Raw genomic sequence first — 16,594 nt, forward strand, 5'->3', positions numbered from 1 at the left:
ATAAAGTGAACAACTAATTGAAATAGTCGTGGTATCGCTAAAAGTCTGTATTTCGTACGTAGTAACAATAGCATTTATATAACGCCACATTTCACAGTGCAAACTATGGCCACGGACAGTGTACATGATAGTGGTGATAAAATGACTCATTCACTCATAACAAGCTAGTTTTGGATTTGTGTGAATTTTCATATGTACAAATAAGACAATAATTCCAGCAACTAGCGGCAACAAGTAGAAAGCTGCGGTTGCCGTATTGTATCTTACATAAAATCGTATATTTTTAAACTTCCACAATTTACATTCGGTTGAAAATTATACAAATCTTGTCTTGCGTTAATAATAATTTTTATAAATCTTTATGTTTCGACTGAATGCAAAACTGCACTGCACGATCCGCATGATTATTATTGACTTTAATGTCGAAAATGATAACACCTTCGTTTCAATATTGTTTACCATTGTTGTTTTATGATTTCATTTTCTATTTTAAAAGTTCCAGATCTCTGAGGTTTTTTGATTTTGCAGGCGAATTACAAAAAGAAAGATACTGAAGATATTGGAAAGAACAAATATAAATACACTGAGACGGATTTGTATGACACTCATAAAGACATGGATAAACTGCATGACGTGCGTTATAGGCTTCTACATAAGCATTTCACTGGTTTTGAAACTAATTTCGAAATTGACTATTTTGTTTGCAAAATGAAACGTTTACCTTTGCTTGATCAAACCTTTATGGAGAATGCTCATTGTTTTCGCACATGCCACCAAAACGGTATACACATTGTATTAACCTGGTAATAATGACAGAGTTTCGCAACAGATTTCAATGATGTTTCGCATTCCTTGTGAGATTGTGTTAGATTGACACAACGACTGAACTACGATGGGTGGTTTTGTTTCAGCCTGTCTATCGAGAGTACATCAGAGAATACAAGCCGTTGGAAATAACTCCAGAGATGGAAGTTTCTAACTTGGTCAAGTCAATTCTCAGCAACAAACAATACACGAAAGCTGCTAAGAAACGAATGGACGTTTATAATATCGACTTGCAAGATCAGAAACTGTCTCAAGCTATTCGCGCTTCAGTGGTAAGTTGAAACGGTGTCATCTGTTCGCCAAGATGCAATGTATGAGTGGTCACCACAGCGAGTCCTCGTAAAATCCAACGTATGCCTTTGGTTAACTGGAATTGATGGAAATCTTTTGCATATTTTCATTTTTCAAACGAGATGAAATTACGGAACACGTCAATGACGGATTTGCTGTCTTGACATTGATTTTCCAGCAGTGTCTTCATGCTGACGTGTGCTTACAAGCTGCTTTACCACTGGCTTGTTTCTAACACTTATGTGACATGGCAGACGATTATATTATCCAAGAAACTTACATAATGTTGTATTTCATGCTTTCCAATGGACATATGATGGCTTTTTAATTTGGGATAATAATTTTCAGTTATCTTCTGAACCACTTTATAAAATGAAGTATAAGAACGAAATGCTAGGGAAAGCACCAAATGATGTCACCATATCTCATCCTGAGCACGAGCATGCAAGAAAAGTATCAGAAATGATTAGTAAGGTGAGTATGTTGGAAGAACCAGCAATTGGCTTACATGAAATGGCTTGCTTTGAATCATTTGGTAAAGATGTTTTTCATGAGTGAAATAATTAATGAAATGAGTACGGATAGATGGTTTTGAAGGTTTCGTTTTGTTTTATTATACCATAAGTCTGATGACTGTTTGGACCAAGATGGACTATACAAATTCACAATGTCAATTTATCTAAAGACGTAACCAGCTTTTGTTTCCAACTGTTTCAAGTTCGATGAGGATGATTTGAAATAGTTTAAATTTCACTTCAATTGATTTTTGGTGACAATATGATAAAAAAGCACAAAACATACCAAATTAATTCACATTCTCAATGAAACTCTGTGTTTTTCTCTTCGCATACAGCCAAATTACGTGAAAGAAGCGGAAGAGTTATTACCTCACCATCATCTACCAGTGGATGCTCCAGAATTTATCAGAGCTAAAGAATCGACAAAGATTGCTAGCGATGTATGTTTCACTTTGAAATCAATTGAATATTTTATCACATTTCATTATTTGAAATATTAATTAGAATAACCGATAAAAGATGGGTGACTTGTTTCTCCCAATCGAACATCTCTGACTTGGTCTAAATGAAATGTTATTCTTTTTCAAATCATTAATTTGCTGTTTTTAATTTTCCAAAATAAATGAATAGACCGAGCTTATTATTGTGCATTTTAGATCGATTACCAGAAGCAGAAAAGAGACGTTATTGATGCCTATCGTGGATTCCAAACAATGGATAGCAGAGATCATCCAATTGTACAACAAGGAATTAAATCCGCGGCATTAACATCCAACGTAAGTTTTAAGTTATGAGTCATACCATGTTCTCTTTAATGATTTTGACATGAAAGCATCTACTTGTTTTATCAGATTCCTTACAAAGAAGATTGGGAAAGCGACAAGCAAAACGTCTACTATCCTGTTCATGTCACTCCCGGTTATGAAGCAACGACTGACGTCAAGAAAGCAACAAACGACGTATGTGTTTTGTAAGCAATGCAGTGGTGCTAAATTTGCTTCGAAATTATATTAGATGAGACGTTCTTGAGAAGTTGTATTGAAGCACTTTCAGGCGTAGCTAGATATTTAAGCTATTTAACACAGTTTAACTTTGATGTTTTTGTCATAACTTATATTTTTCAAGGTTTCCTACAAAGAAAAGTATGAAAAAGAAAAGGACAAAAATCGTTTTGACATTAGAGCTACAGGAGGTTATAAAGTTGCACAAGAGACTGACAAAGTATCTTCGGATGTAAGACATTCAAAATTAGTTTGATATATATGGAGTACGCATACACCTGTTGCACCGGTTAAGCCTGTACTTGTATCGTTTTATGAGTAAGCTTTAAATTTTAGAGAAACTATTTTTGCCGAGAATAAGTTGAGAAAACATCTCCAGTTGTAAAATCTTTGTGTCGCTTTTCATTTACTTAGCGTTTGTGCTAAGCACTTGTTCACATATCATTATAGAAAGCGTACAGAGAAGATGGAAAGAAAATGCTGGAAACCGATTTCTCTTCTATACCTCAAACGCAAGAGATGGTTATAGCTGACCAATTGAAGCCACTGAAACCTTCAATTTATCAACAAATAGCCAAGAATTTGATGCACAAATACCATCTCGATATCGAATTACCAGTAAGTTTAATTATGGGTTTCATATCGTTATGTAGAAAAAGGACCTTCTGCAAAAGAGTGACACATAATGTTGTTTTGTTAAGAAACATTTTGTTTTAAAAATATAATTGCTTTCAGGAAATCACTCACGCGGTGATGGTCAATGATTTACTTTCAAGAAACAATTATCTTCGTGATTACAACGAGAATTTGAAAGGAGCTGCACCAGCAGATCTTGCCAACTCTTATCCTGAACATGATCATGCAAAGAATGTTTCCAAAATGTCGAGCAAGGTACAAAGCACCACTTGTGCATCTTGTCCTTCCGCTTAATTTGTTTGCCCGAATGAGGTGTCAAAGATTTGTGGTTTTCTAATTATTTGCGAATTCTCCGATCATTGGACATGTCTTGAGTATTTGCATGTATACGTAACTTGCGATGTCTCGATTTGTGTTGCAGTTTCGATTTCTCGCCGTCTTGATGTGTAAACATGGAGCGTTGAATACATGCTTGAAAAACATTATGATTCATTTACTATGAACTCGATTAAGTTAACAATACTTGTTCAGTTTCGCAATTATTGCTATTCTTTTTTAAATAGATTGAATATGTGAAGAAAGATGAACCTGCTCGTCACAAGTACACACTTACACCTGATACGCCTGAACTCAAACAAGCAAAGCAATCTACCAATAATGCCAGTGATGTAAGTTACCCCTTACGATATTTTAAGTCGATTTTCAACTATGCTATATTGTGGACATTCTGCATTGATATTAACAGTTCTAAACCAATATCGTGCGATAAAAGTAGCAATGAAAACACTAACGATGTTTTGCGTTATGATTTTGATTGTGTTGTCTTGTTACTATTTTATCAGGTCCAGTACCAGAAACAAAAAAGAAATGTTATTGATGCTTATCGTGGATTCCAAACAATGGATAGTAAGGATCATCCGGTGGTACAACAAGGGATTAAAGCATCGGATTTAGTTTCTGACGTGAGTTCGATTTAAAATTGCAGTAAAAATCGTCTAATTGACCAATTCGCTTAATTCGTCACATTTTGGAGACCCAGCAAAGTTCCTAACTTTGAGTTTATTTCGGTTTGTCTGATTGGTCACCTCCTCTTTATATCTTTAACAAGGTAATTTGTTGAGCGAAGTGATGTTGCTGTTTAAAATATATCGAAAATTTAGCAGGATATAATGGCAAGAGAGCTCTCAAAACAATTCCAACTTGGAGTAATAATTGAAAGTTGGCAGCTTTTGCGTTGATTGTTTGCATTAAGGTTTAGTTCGCCTAATTGGTCACTTATTTTTGACCCCATTTGACGTGACAAGTCGTGAGTATTCTGATTCATATGTTTGAATAATAATAGTTGCAAGTAGTGCTATAGTTGACTTGAAAAGTATAATAGTAGCATTTAGTGAATTAATTCGTTTTTTCTCTGAACAGATAAAGTACAAGGAGGAATACATGGGCGACAGAGACTTATTATATTATCCTGTGCACATCACACCTGGCTATGAAACCGCGGTGAAGTCAAGTGAAATGCAAAGTGATGTGAGTGACGTCATAAAGTGAACAACTAATTGCAATAGTCGTGGTATCGCTAAAAGTCTGTATTTCGTACGTAGTAACAATAGCATTTACATAACGCCACATTTCACAGTGCAAACTATGGCCACGGACGGTGTACATGATAGTGGTGATAAAATGACCCATTCACTCACAACAAGCTAGTTTTGAATTTGTGTGAATTTTCATATGTACAAATAAGACAATAATTCCAGCAACTAGCGGCAACAAGTAGAAAGCTGCGGTTGCCGTATTGTACCTTACATAAAATCGTATATTTTTAAACTTCCACAATTTACATTCGGTTGAAAATTATACAAATCTTGTCTTGAGTTAATAAAAAATTTTATAAATCTTTATGTTTCGACTGAATGCAAAACTGCACTGCACGATCCGCATGATTATGATTGACTTTAATGTCGAAAATGATAACACCTTCGTTTCAATATTGTTTACCATTGTTGTTTTATGATTTCATTTTCTATTTTAAAAGTTCAAGATTTCAGAGGTTTTTTGATTATGCAGGCGAATTACAAAAGGAAAGATGCTGAAGATATTGGAAAGAACAAATATAAATACACTGAGACGGACTTGTATGACACTCATAAAGACATGGATAAACTGCATGACGTGCGTTATAGGCTTCTACATAAGCATTTCACTGGTTTTGACACTAAATTCGAAATTGACTATTTTGTTTGCAAAATGAAACGTTTACCTTTGCTTGATCAAACCTTTATGAAGAATGCTCATTGTTTTCGCACATGCCACCAAAACGGTGTACACATTGTATTAACCTGGTAACAACGACAGAGTTTCGCAACAGATTTCAATGATGTTTCGCATTCCTTGTGAGATTTTTTTAGCTTGACACAACCACTGAACTACGATGGGTGGTTTTGTTTCAGCCTGTCTATCGAGAGTACATCAGAGAATACAAGCCGTTGGAAATAACTCCAGAGATGGAAGTTTCTAACTTGGTCAAGTCGATTCTCAGCAACAAACAATACACGAAAGCTGCTAAGAAACGAATGGACGTTTACAATATCGACTTGCAAGATCAGAAACTGTCTCAAGCTATTCGCGCTTCAGTGGTAAGTTGAAACGGTGTCATCTGTTCGCCAAGATGCAATGTATGAGTGGTCACCACAGCGAGTCCTCGTAAAATCCAACGTATGCCTTTGGTTAACTGCAATTTATGGAAATCTTTTGCATATTTTCATTTGTCAAACGAGATGAAAATACGGAACATGTCAATGACGGATTTGTTGTCTTGACATTGATTTTCCAGCAGTGTCTTCATGCTGACGTGTGCTTACAAGCTGCTTTACCACTGGCTTGTTTCTAACACTTATGTGACATGGCAGACGAATTATATATTCCAAGAAACTTACATAATGTTGTATTTCATGCTTTCCAATGGACATATGATGGCTTTTTAATTTGGGATAACAATTTTCAGTTATCTTCTGAACCACTTTATAAAATGAAGTATAAGAACGAAATGCTAGGGAAAGCACCAAATGATGTCACCATATCTCATCCTGAGCACGAGCATGCAAGAAAAGTATCAGAAATGATTAGTAAGGTGAGTATGTTGGAAGAACCAGCAATTGGCTTACATGAAATGGCTTGCTTTGAATAATTTGGTTAAGATGTTTTTCATGAGTGAAATAATTAATAAAATGAGTACGGATAGATGTTTTTGATGGTTTCATTTTGTTTTATTATACCATAAGTCTGATGACCGTTTGGACCAAGATGGACTATACAAATTCACAATGTCACTTTATCTAAAGAAGTAACCAGCTTATGCTTCCAACTGTTTCAAGTTCGATGAGGATGATTTGAAATAGTTTAAATTTCACTTCAATTGATTTTTGGCGATAATACGATATAAAAGCACAAAACATACCAAATTAATTCACATTTTCAATGAAACTCTGTGCTTTTCTTTTCGCATACAGCCAAATTACGTGAAAGAAGCGGAAGAGTTATTACCTCACCATCATCTACCAGTGGATGCTCCAGAATTTATCAGAGCTAAAGAATCGACAAAGATTGCTAGCGATGTATGTTTCACTTTGAAATCAATTGAATATTTTATCACATTTCATTATTTGAAATGTTGATTAGAATATACTGTGTGATAGCAAACCGATAAAAGATGAGTGACTTGTTTCTCCCAATTGAACATCTCTGACTTGGTCTAAATGAAATGTTATTCTTTTTCAAATCATTAATTTAATTTTTTTAATTTTCCAAAATAAATGAATAGACCGAGCTTATTATTGTACATTTCAGATCGATTACCAGAAGCAGAAAAGAGACGTTATTGATGCCTACCGTGGATTCCAAACAATGGATAGCACAGATCATCCAATTGTACAACAAAGAATTAAATCCGCGGCATTAACATCCAACGTAAGTTTTAAGTTATGAGTCATACCATGTTCTCTTTAATGATTTTGACATGAAAGCATCTACTTGTTTTATCAGATTCCTTACAAAGAAGATTGGGAAAGCGACAAGCAAAACGTCTACTATCCGGTTCATATCACTCCCGGTTATGAAGCAACAACTGACGTCAAGAAAGCAACAAACGACGTATGTGTTTTGTAAGCAATGCAGTAGTGCTAAATTTGCTTCGAAATTATATTAGATGAGACGTTCTTGAGAAGTTGTATTAAAGCACTTTCAGGCGTAGCTAGATATTTAAGCTATTTAACACAGTTTAACTTTGATGTTTTTGTCATAACTTATATTTTTCAAGGTTTCCTACAAAGAAAAGTATGAAAAAGAAAAGGACAAAAATCGTTTTGACATCAGAGCTACAGGAGGTTATAAAGTTGCACAAGAGACTGACAAAGTATCTTCGGATGTAAGACATTCAAAATTAGTTTGGTATATATGGAGTACGCATACACCTGTTGCACCGACTAGGCCTGTACTTATATCGTTTTATGCGTAAGCTTTAAATTTTAGAGAAACTATTTTTGCCGAGAATAATTTGAGAAAACATCTCCAGTTGTAAAATCTTTGTGTCGCTTTTCATTTACTTAGCATTTGTGTTAAGCTAGGGACGGTACATTACGGGACGCGCAACTCCGTTGTTCTTTCAACATTAGAAGGGTCAATTGCCAATTTGACATTTTTATTACGCTTTACTGCTGGCTTGCTTTCAACTAAAAACCTTAAATTACTTTAAAACCCACTTCACTCTTCTTATAAAACCCATAAAAAGTAAAATATTTTGTAAATTACAAAAAAACGTAATCCTTCTAGTGTTGCGGATAAGTCAAAAGCGGATGAAGTTTCGCATCCCTATGATCTACAATCCCTAGTTAAGCACTTGTTCACATATCATTATAGAAAGCGTACAGAGAAGATGGAAAGAAAATGCTGGAAACCGATTTCTCTTCTATACCTCAAACGCAAGAGATGGTTATAGCTGACCAATTGAAGCCACTGAAACCTTCAATTTATCAACAAATAGCCAAGAATTTGATGCACAAATACCATCTCGATATCGAATTACCAGTAAGTTTAATTATGGGTTTCATGTCGTTATGTAGAAAAAGGACCTTCTGCAAAAGAGTGACACATAATGTTGTTTTGTTAAGAAGCATTTTGTTTTAAAAATATAATTGTTTTCAGGAAATCACTCACGCGGTGATGGTCAATGACTTACTTTCAAGAAACAATTATCTTCGTGATTACAACGAGAATTTGAAAGGAGCTGCACCAGCAGATCTTGCCAACTCTTATCCTGAACATGATCATGCAAAGAATGTTTCCAAAATGTCGAGCAAGGTACAAAGCACCACTTGTGCATCTTGTCCTTCCGCTTAATTTATTTGCCCGAATGAGGTGTCAAAGATTTGTGGTTTTCTAATTATTTGCGAATTCTCCGACCATTGGACATGTCTTGAGTATTTGCATGTATACGTAACTTGCGATGTCTCGATTTGTGTAGCAGTTTCGATTTCTCGCCGTCTTGATGTGTAAACATGGAGCGTTGAATACATGCTTGAAAAACATTTTGATTCACTTACTATGATCTCGATTAAATGAACAATGTTTGTTCAGTTTATGAATTTATGCAATTGTTTTTAAATAGATCGAATATGTGAAGAAAGATGAACCTGCTCGTCACAAGTACACACTTACACCTGATACGCCTGAACTCAAACAAGCAAAGCAATCTACCAATAATGCCAGTGATGTAAGTTACCCCTTACGATATTTTAAGTCGATTTTCAACTATGCTATATTGTGGACATTCTGCATTGATATTAACAGTTCTAAACCAATATCGTGCGATAAAAGTAGCAATGAAAACACTAACGATGTTTTGCGTTATGATTTTGATTGTGTTGTCTTGTTTCTATTTTATCAGGTCCAGTACCAGAAACAAAAAAGAAATGTTATTGATGCTTATCGTGGATTCCAAACAATGGATAGTAAAGATCATCCGGTGGTACAACAAGGGATTAAAGCATCGGATTTAGTTTCTGACGTGAGTTCGATTTAAAATTGCAGTAAAAAGCGTCTAATTGACCAATTCGCTTAATTCGTCACATTGGAGGCCCAGCAAAGTTCCTAACTTTGAGTTCACTTTGCTTTGTCTGATTGGTCACCTCCTCTTTATATCTTTAACAAGGTAATTTGTTGAGCGAAGTGATGTTGCTGTTTAAAATATATCGAAAATTTAGCAGGATATAATGGCAAGAGAGCTCTCAAAACAATTCCAACTTGGAGTAATAATTGAAAGTTGGCAGCTTTTGCGTTGATTGTTTGCATTAAGGTTTAGTTCGCCTAATTGGTCACTTATTTCTGACCCCATTTCTTCTTCGTCGTATGAGCTGTTCGACGTGACGAATCGTGAGTATTCTGATCCATATGTTTGAATAATAATAGTTGCAAGTAGTGCTATAGTTGACTTGAAAAGTATAATAGTAGCATTTAGTGAATTAATTCGTTTTTTCTCTGAACAGATAAAGTACAAGGAGGAATACATGGGCGACAGAGACTTATTATATTATCCTGTGCACATCACACCTGGCTATGAAACCGCGGTGAAGTCAAGTGAAATGCAAAGTGATGTAAGTGACGTCATAAAGTGAACAACTAATTGTAATAGTCGTGGTATCGCTAAAAGTCTGTATTTCGTACGTAGTAACAATAGCATTTATATAACGCCACATTTCACAGTGCAAACTATGGCCACGGACGGTGTACATGATAGTGGTGATAAAATGACCCATTCACTCATAACAAGCTAGTTTTGAATTTGTGTGAATTTTCATATGTACAAATAAGACAATAATTCCAGCAACTAGCGGCAACAAGTAGAAAGCTGCGGTTGCCGTATTGTACCTTACATAAAATCGTATATTTTTAAACTTGCACAATTTACATTCGGTTGAAAGTTTTACAAATCTTGTCTTGCGTTAATAATAATTTTTATAAATCTTTATGTTTCGACTGAATGCAAAACTGCACTGCACGATCCGCATGATTATTATTGACTTTAATGTCGAAAATGATAACACCTTCGTTTCAATATTGTTTACCATTGTTGTTTTATGATTTCATTTTCTATTTTAAAAGTTCAAGATTTCAGAGGTTTTTTGATTATGCAGGCGAATTACAAAAAGAAAGATGCTGAAGATATTGGAAAGAACAAATATAAATACACTGAGACGAATTTGTATGACACTCATAAAGACATGGATAAACTGCATGACGTGCGTTATAGGCTTCTACATAAGCATTTCACTGGTTTTGACACTAAATTCGAAATTGACTATTTTGTTTGCAAAATGAAACGTTTACCTTTGCTTGATCAAACCTTTATAGAGAATGCTCATTGTTTTCGCACATGCCACCAAAACGGTATAAACATTGTATTAACCTGGTAACAACGACAGAGTTTCGCAACAGATTTCAATGATGTTTCGCATTCCTTGTGAGATTTTTTTAGCTTGACACAACGACTGAACTACGATGGGTGGTTTTGTTTCAGCCTGTCTATCGAGAGTACATCAGAGAATACAAGCCGTTGGAAATAACTCCAGAGATGGAAGTTTCTAACTTGGTCAAGTCGATTCTCAGCAACAAACAATACACGAAAGCTGCTAAGAAACGAATGGACGTTTATAATATCGACTTGCAAGATCAGAAACTGTCTCAAGCTATTCGCGCTTCAGTGGTAAGTTGAAACGGTGTCATCTGTTCGCCAAGATGCAATGTATGAATGGTCATCACAGCGAGTCCTCGTAAAATCCAACGTATGCCTTTGGTTAACTGCAATTTATGGAAATCTTTTGCATATTTTCATTTGTCAAACCAGATGAAAATACGGAACATGTCAATGACGGATTTGTTGTCTTGACATTGATTTTCCAGCAGTGTCTTCATGCTGATGTGTGCTTACAAGCTGCTTTACCACTGGCTTGTTTCTAACACTTATGTGACATGGCAGACGATATTCTGTATATCCAGGAAACTTACATGATGTTGTATTTCATGCTTTCCAATGGACCTATGATGGCTTTTTAATTTGGGATAACAATTTTCAGTTATCTTCTGAACCACTTTATAAAATGAAGTATAAGGACGAAATGCTAGGGAAAGCACCAAATGATGTCACCATATCTCATCCTGAGCACGAGCATGCAAGAAAAGTATCAGAAATGATTAGTAAGGTGAGTATGTTGGAAGAACCAGCAATTGGCTTACATGAAATGGCTTGCTTTGAATAATTTGGTAAAGATGTTTTTCATGAGTGAAATAATTAATAAAATGAGTACGGATAGATGGTTTTGAAGGTTTCATTTTGTTTTATTATACCACAAGTCTGATGACTGTTTGGACCAAGATGGACTATACAAATTCACAATGTCACTTTATCTAAAGAAGCAACCAGCTTATGCTTCCAACTGTTTCAAGTTCGATGAAGATTATTTGAAATATTTAAAATTTCACTTCAATTGATTTTGGCGACAATATGATAAAAAAGCACAAAACATACCAAATTAATTCACATTCTCAATGAAACTCTGTGTTTTTCTTTTCGTATAAAGCCAAATTACGTGAAAGAAGCGGAAGAGTTATTACCTCACCATCATCTACCAGTGGATGCTCCAGAATTTATCAGAGCTAAAGAATCGACAAAGATTGCTAGCGATGTATGTTTCACTTTGAAGTCAATTGAATATTTTATCACATTTCATTATTTGAAATGTTGATTAGAATATACTGTGTGATAGCAAACCGATAAAAGATGGGTGTCTTGTTTCTCCCAATTGAACATCTCTGACTTGGTCTAAATGAAATGTTATTCTTTTTCAAATCATTAATTTGCTGTTTTTAATTTTCCAAAATAAATGAATAGTCCGAGCTTATTATTGTGCATTTTAGATCGACTACCAGAAGCAGAAAAGAGACGTTATTGATGCTTATCGTGGATTCCAAACAATGGATAGCAGAGATCATCCAATTGTACAACAAGGAATTAAATCCGCGGCATTAACATCCAACGTAAGTTTTAAGTTATGAGTCATAACATGATCTCTTTAATGATTTTGACATGAAAGCATCTACTTGTTTTATCAGATTCCTTACAAAGAAGATTGGGAAAGCGACAAGCAAAACGTCTACTATCCGGTTCATATCACTCCCGGTTATGAAGCAACAACTGACGTCAAGAAAGCAACAAACGACGTATGTGTTTTGTAAGCAAGGCAGTAGTGCTAAATTTGCTTCGAAGTTATATTAGATGAGACGTTTTTGTGAAGTTGTATAAAAGCACTTTCAGATATTTAAGCTATTCAACACAGTTTTAACTTTGATGTTTTTGTCATAACTTATATTTTCAAGGTTTCCTACAAAGAAAAGTATGAAAAAGAAAAGGACAAAAATCGTTTTGACATCAGAGCTACAGGAGGTTATAAAGTTGCACAAGAGACTGACAAAGTATCTTCGGATGTAAGACATTCAAAATTAGTTTGATATATATGGAGTACGCATACACCTGTTGCACCGACTAGGCCTGTACTTATATCGTTTTATGCGTAAGCTTTAAATTTTAGAGAAACTATTTTTGCCGAGAATAAGTTGAGAAAACATCTCCAGTTGTAAAATCTTTGTGTCGCTTTTCATTTACTTAGCATTTGTGTTAAGCACTTGTTCACATATCATTATAGAAAGCGTACAGAGAAGATGGAAAGAAAATGCTGGAAACCGATTTCTCTTCTATACCTCAAACGCAAGAGATGGTTATAGCTGACCAATTGAAGCCACTGAAACCTTCAATTTATCAACAAATAGCCAAGAATTTGATGCACAAATACCATCTCGATATCGAATTACCAGTAAGTTTAATTATGGGTTTCATATCGTTATGTAGAAAAAGGACCTTCTGCAAAAGAGTGACACATAATGTTGTTTTGTTAAGAAACATTTTGTTTTAAAAATATAATTGCTTTCAGGAAATCACTCACGCGGTGATGGTCAATGACTTACTTTCAAGAAACAATTATCTTCGTGATTACAACGAGAATTTGAAAGGAGCTGCACCAGCAGATCTTGCCAACTCTTATCCTGAACATGATCATGCAAAGAATGTTTCCAAAATGTCGAGCAAGGTACAAAGCACCACTTGTGCATCTTGTCCTTCCGCTTAATTTGTTTGCCCGAATGAGGTGTCAAAGATTTGTGGTTTTCTAATTATTTGCGAATTCTCCGATCATTGGACATGTCTTGAGTATTTGCATGTATACGTAACTTGCGATGTCTCGATTTGTGTTGCAGTTTCGATTTCTCGCCGTCTTGATGTGTAAACATGGAGCGTTGAATACATGCTTGAAAAACATTTTGATTCACTTACTATGAACTCGATTAAGTTAACAATACTTGTTCAGTTTCGCAATTATTGCTATTCTTTTTTAAATAGATTGAATATGTGAAGAAAGATGAACCTGCTCGTCACAAGTACACACTTACACCTGATACGCCTGAACTCAAACAAGCAAAGCAATCTACCAATAATGCCAGTGATGTAAGTTACCCCTTACGATATTTTAAGTCGATTTTCAACTATGCTATTTTGTGGACATTCTGCATTGATATTAACAGTTCTAAACCAATATCGTGCGATAAAAGTAGCAATGAAAACACTAACGATGTTTTGCGTTATGATTTTGATTGTGTTGTCTTGTTACTATTTTATCAGGTCCAGTACCAGAAACAAAAAAGAAATGTTATTGATGCTTATCGTGGATTCCAAACAATGGATAGTAAAGATCATCCGGTGGTACAACAAGGGATTAAAGCATCGGATTTAGTTTCTGACGTGAGTTCGATTTAAAATTGCAGTAAAAATCGTCTAATTGACCAATTCGCTTAATTCGTCACATTTTGGAGACCCAGCAAAGTTCCTAACTTTGAGTTTATTTCGGTTTGTCTGATTGGTCACCTCCTCTTTATATCTTTAACAAGGTAATTTGTTGAGCGAAGTGATGTTGCTGTTTAAAATATATCGAAAATTTAGCAGAATATAATGGCAAGAGAGCTCTCAAAACAATTCCAACTTGGAGTAATAATTGGAAGTTGGCAGCTTTTGCGTTGATTGTTTGCATTAAGGTTTAGTTCGCCTAATTGGTCACTTATTTTTGACCCCATTTGACGTGACAAGTCGTGAGTATTTTGATCCATATGTTTGAATAATAATAGTTGCAAGTAGTGCTATAGTTGACTTGAAAAGTATAATAGTAGCATTTAGTGAATTAATTCGTTTTTTCTCTGAACAGATAAAGTACAAGGAGGAATACATGGGCGACAGAGACTTATTATATTATCCTGTGCACATCACACCTGGCTATGAAACCGCGGTGAAGTCAAGTGAAATGCAAAGTGATGTGAGTGACGTCATAAAGTGAACAACTAATTGCAATAGTCGTGGTATCGCTAAAAGTCTGTATTTCGTACGTAGTAACAATAGCATTTACATAACACCACATTTCACAGTGCAAACTATGGCCACGGACGGTGTACGTGATAGTGGTGATAAAATGACCCATTCACTCACAACAAGCTAGTTTTGAATTTGTCTGAATTTTCATATGTACAAATAAGACAATAATTCCAGCAACTAGCGGCAACAAGTAGAAAGCTGCGGTTGCCGTATTGTACCTTACATAAAATCGTATATTTTTAAACTTCCACAATTTACATTCGGTTGAAAATTATACAAATCTTGTCTTGAGTTAATAAAAATTTTTATAAATCTTTATGTTTCGACTGAATGCAAAACTGCACTGCACGATCCGCATGATTATGATTGACTTTAATGTCGAAAATGATAACACCTTCGTTTCAATATTGTTTACCATTGTTGTTTTATGATTTCATTTTCTATTTTAAAAGTTCAAGATTTCAGAGGTTTTTTGATTATGCAGGCGAATTACAAAAAGAAAGATGCTGAAGATATTGGAAAGAACAAATATAAATACACTGAGACGGACTTGTATGACACTCATAAAGACATGGATAAACTGCATGACGTGCGTTATAGGCTTCTACATAAGCATTTCACTGGTTTTGACACTAAATTCGAAATTGACTATTTTGTTTGCAAAATGAAACGTTTACCTTTGCTTGATCAAACCTTTATGAAGAATGCTCATTGTTTTCGCACATGCCACCAAAACGGTATACACATTGTATTAACCTGGTAATAATGACAGAGTTTCGCAACAGATTTCAATGATGTTTCGCAGTCCTTGTGAGATTGTTTTAGATTGACACAACCACTGAACTACGATGGGTGGTTTTGTTTCAGCCTGTCTATCGAGAGTACATCAGAGAATACAAGCCGTTGGAAATAACTCCAGAGATGGAAGTTTCTAACTTGGTCAAGTCGATTCTCAGCAACAAACAATACACGAAAGCTGCTAAGAAACGAATGGACGTTTATAATATCGACTTGCAAGATCAGAAACTGTCTCAAGCTATTCGCGCTTCAGTGGTAAGTTGAAACGGTGTCATCTGTTCGCCAAGATGCAATGTATGAATGGTCACCACAGCGAGTCCTCGTAAAATCCAACGTATGCCTTTGGTTAACTGCAATTTATGGAAATCTTTTGCATATTTTCCTTTGTCAAGCGAGATGAAATTACGGAACATGTCAATGACGGATTTGTTGTCTTGACATTGATTTTCCAGCAGTGTCTTCATGCTGACGTGTGCTTACAAGCTGCTTTACCACTGGCTTGTTTCTAACACTTATGTGACATGGCAGACGATATTCTGTATATCCAAGAAACTTACATAATGTTGTATTTCATGCTTTCCAATGGACATATGATGGCTTTTTAATTTGGGATAACAATTTTCAGTTATCTTCTGAACCACTTTATAAAATGAAGTATAAGGACGAAATGCTAGGGAAAGCACCAAATGATGTCACCATATCTCATCCTGAGCACGAGCATGCAAGAAAAGTATCAGAAATGATTAGTAAGGTGAGTATGTTGGAAGAACCAGCAATTGGCTTACATGAAATGGCTTGCTTTGAATCATTTGGTAAAGATGTTTTTCATGAGTGAAATAATTAATAAAATGAGTACGGATAGATGGTTTTGAAGGTTTCATTTTGTTTTATTATACCACAAGTCTGATGACTGTTTGGACCAAGATGGACTATACAAATTCACAATGTCACTTTATCTAAAGAAGCAACCAGCTTATGCTTCCAACTGTTTCAAGTTCGATGAA

At 35.2% G+C, this 16,594-nt stretch overlaps 1 protein-coding gene across 1 annotated transcript in view; it reads left to right on the plus strand.

The window, feature by feature from the left end:
• The window catches only part of LOC145769018 (uncharacterized), a 155,818-nt gene that overhangs the window by 76,716 nt on the left and 62,508 nt on the right, over nt 1–16,594 (plus strand). Inside the window, exons 129-161 of the mRNA XM_082580617.1 lie at nt 529–633; nt 912–1,062; nt 3,366–3,526; nt 3,835–3,939; nt 4,114–4,233; nt 4,691–4,798; nt 5,339–5,443; nt 5,722–5,907; nt 6,276–6,401; nt 6,781–6,885; nt 7,118–7,237; nt 7,313–7,420; nt 7,587–7,694; nt 8,186–8,353; nt 8,471–8,626; nt 8,934–9,038; nt 9,213–9,332; nt 9,811–9,918; nt 10,459–10,563; nt 10,842–11,027; nt 11,398–11,523; nt 11,902–12,006; nt 12,239–12,358; nt 12,434–12,541; nt 12,698–12,805; nt 13,024–13,191; nt 13,309–13,464; nt 13,773–13,877; nt 14,052–14,171; nt 14,629–14,736; nt 15,277–15,381; nt 15,660–15,845; nt 16,216–16,341. Of these exons, the coding sequence (XP_082436743.1) occupies nt 529–633; nt 912–1,062; nt 3,366–3,526; nt 3,835–3,939; nt 4,114–4,233; nt 4,691–4,798; nt 5,339–5,443; nt 5,722–5,907; nt 6,276–6,401; nt 6,781–6,885; nt 7,118–7,237; nt 7,313–7,420; nt 7,587–7,694; nt 8,186–8,353; nt 8,471–8,626; nt 8,934–9,038; nt 9,213–9,332; nt 9,811–9,918; nt 10,459–10,563; nt 10,842–11,027; nt 11,398–11,523; nt 11,902–12,006; nt 12,239–12,358; nt 12,434–12,541; nt 12,698–12,805; nt 13,024–13,191; nt 13,309–13,464; nt 13,773–13,877; nt 14,052–14,171; nt 14,629–14,736; nt 15,277–15,381; nt 15,660–15,845; nt 16,216–16,341 (4,197 nt within the window). The remainder of the gene's footprint in view (nt 1–528; nt 634–911; nt 1,063–3,365; nt 3,527–3,834; nt 3,940–4,113; nt 4,234–4,690; nt 4,799–5,338; nt 5,444–5,721; nt 5,908–6,275; nt 6,402–6,780; nt 6,886–7,117; nt 7,238–7,312; nt 7,421–7,586; nt 7,695–8,185; nt 8,354–8,470; nt 8,627–8,933; nt 9,039–9,212; nt 9,333–9,810; nt 9,919–10,458; nt 10,564–10,841; nt 11,028–11,397; nt 11,524–11,901; nt 12,007–12,238; nt 12,359–12,433; nt 12,542–12,697; nt 12,806–13,023; nt 13,192–13,308; nt 13,465–13,772; nt 13,878–14,051; nt 14,172–14,628; nt 14,737–15,276; nt 15,382–15,659; nt 15,846–16,215; nt 16,342–16,594) is intronic.

The sequence above is a fragment of the Aplidium turbinatum genome, chromosome 4 (genome assembly GCF_918807975.1).
Source record: "Aplidium turbinatum chromosome 4, kaAplTurb1.1, whole genome shotgun sequence".
In the NCBI taxonomy this organism is placed as follows: Eukaryota; Metazoa; Chordata; class Ascidiacea; order Aplousobranchia; family Polyclinidae; genus Aplidium; species Aplidium turbinatum.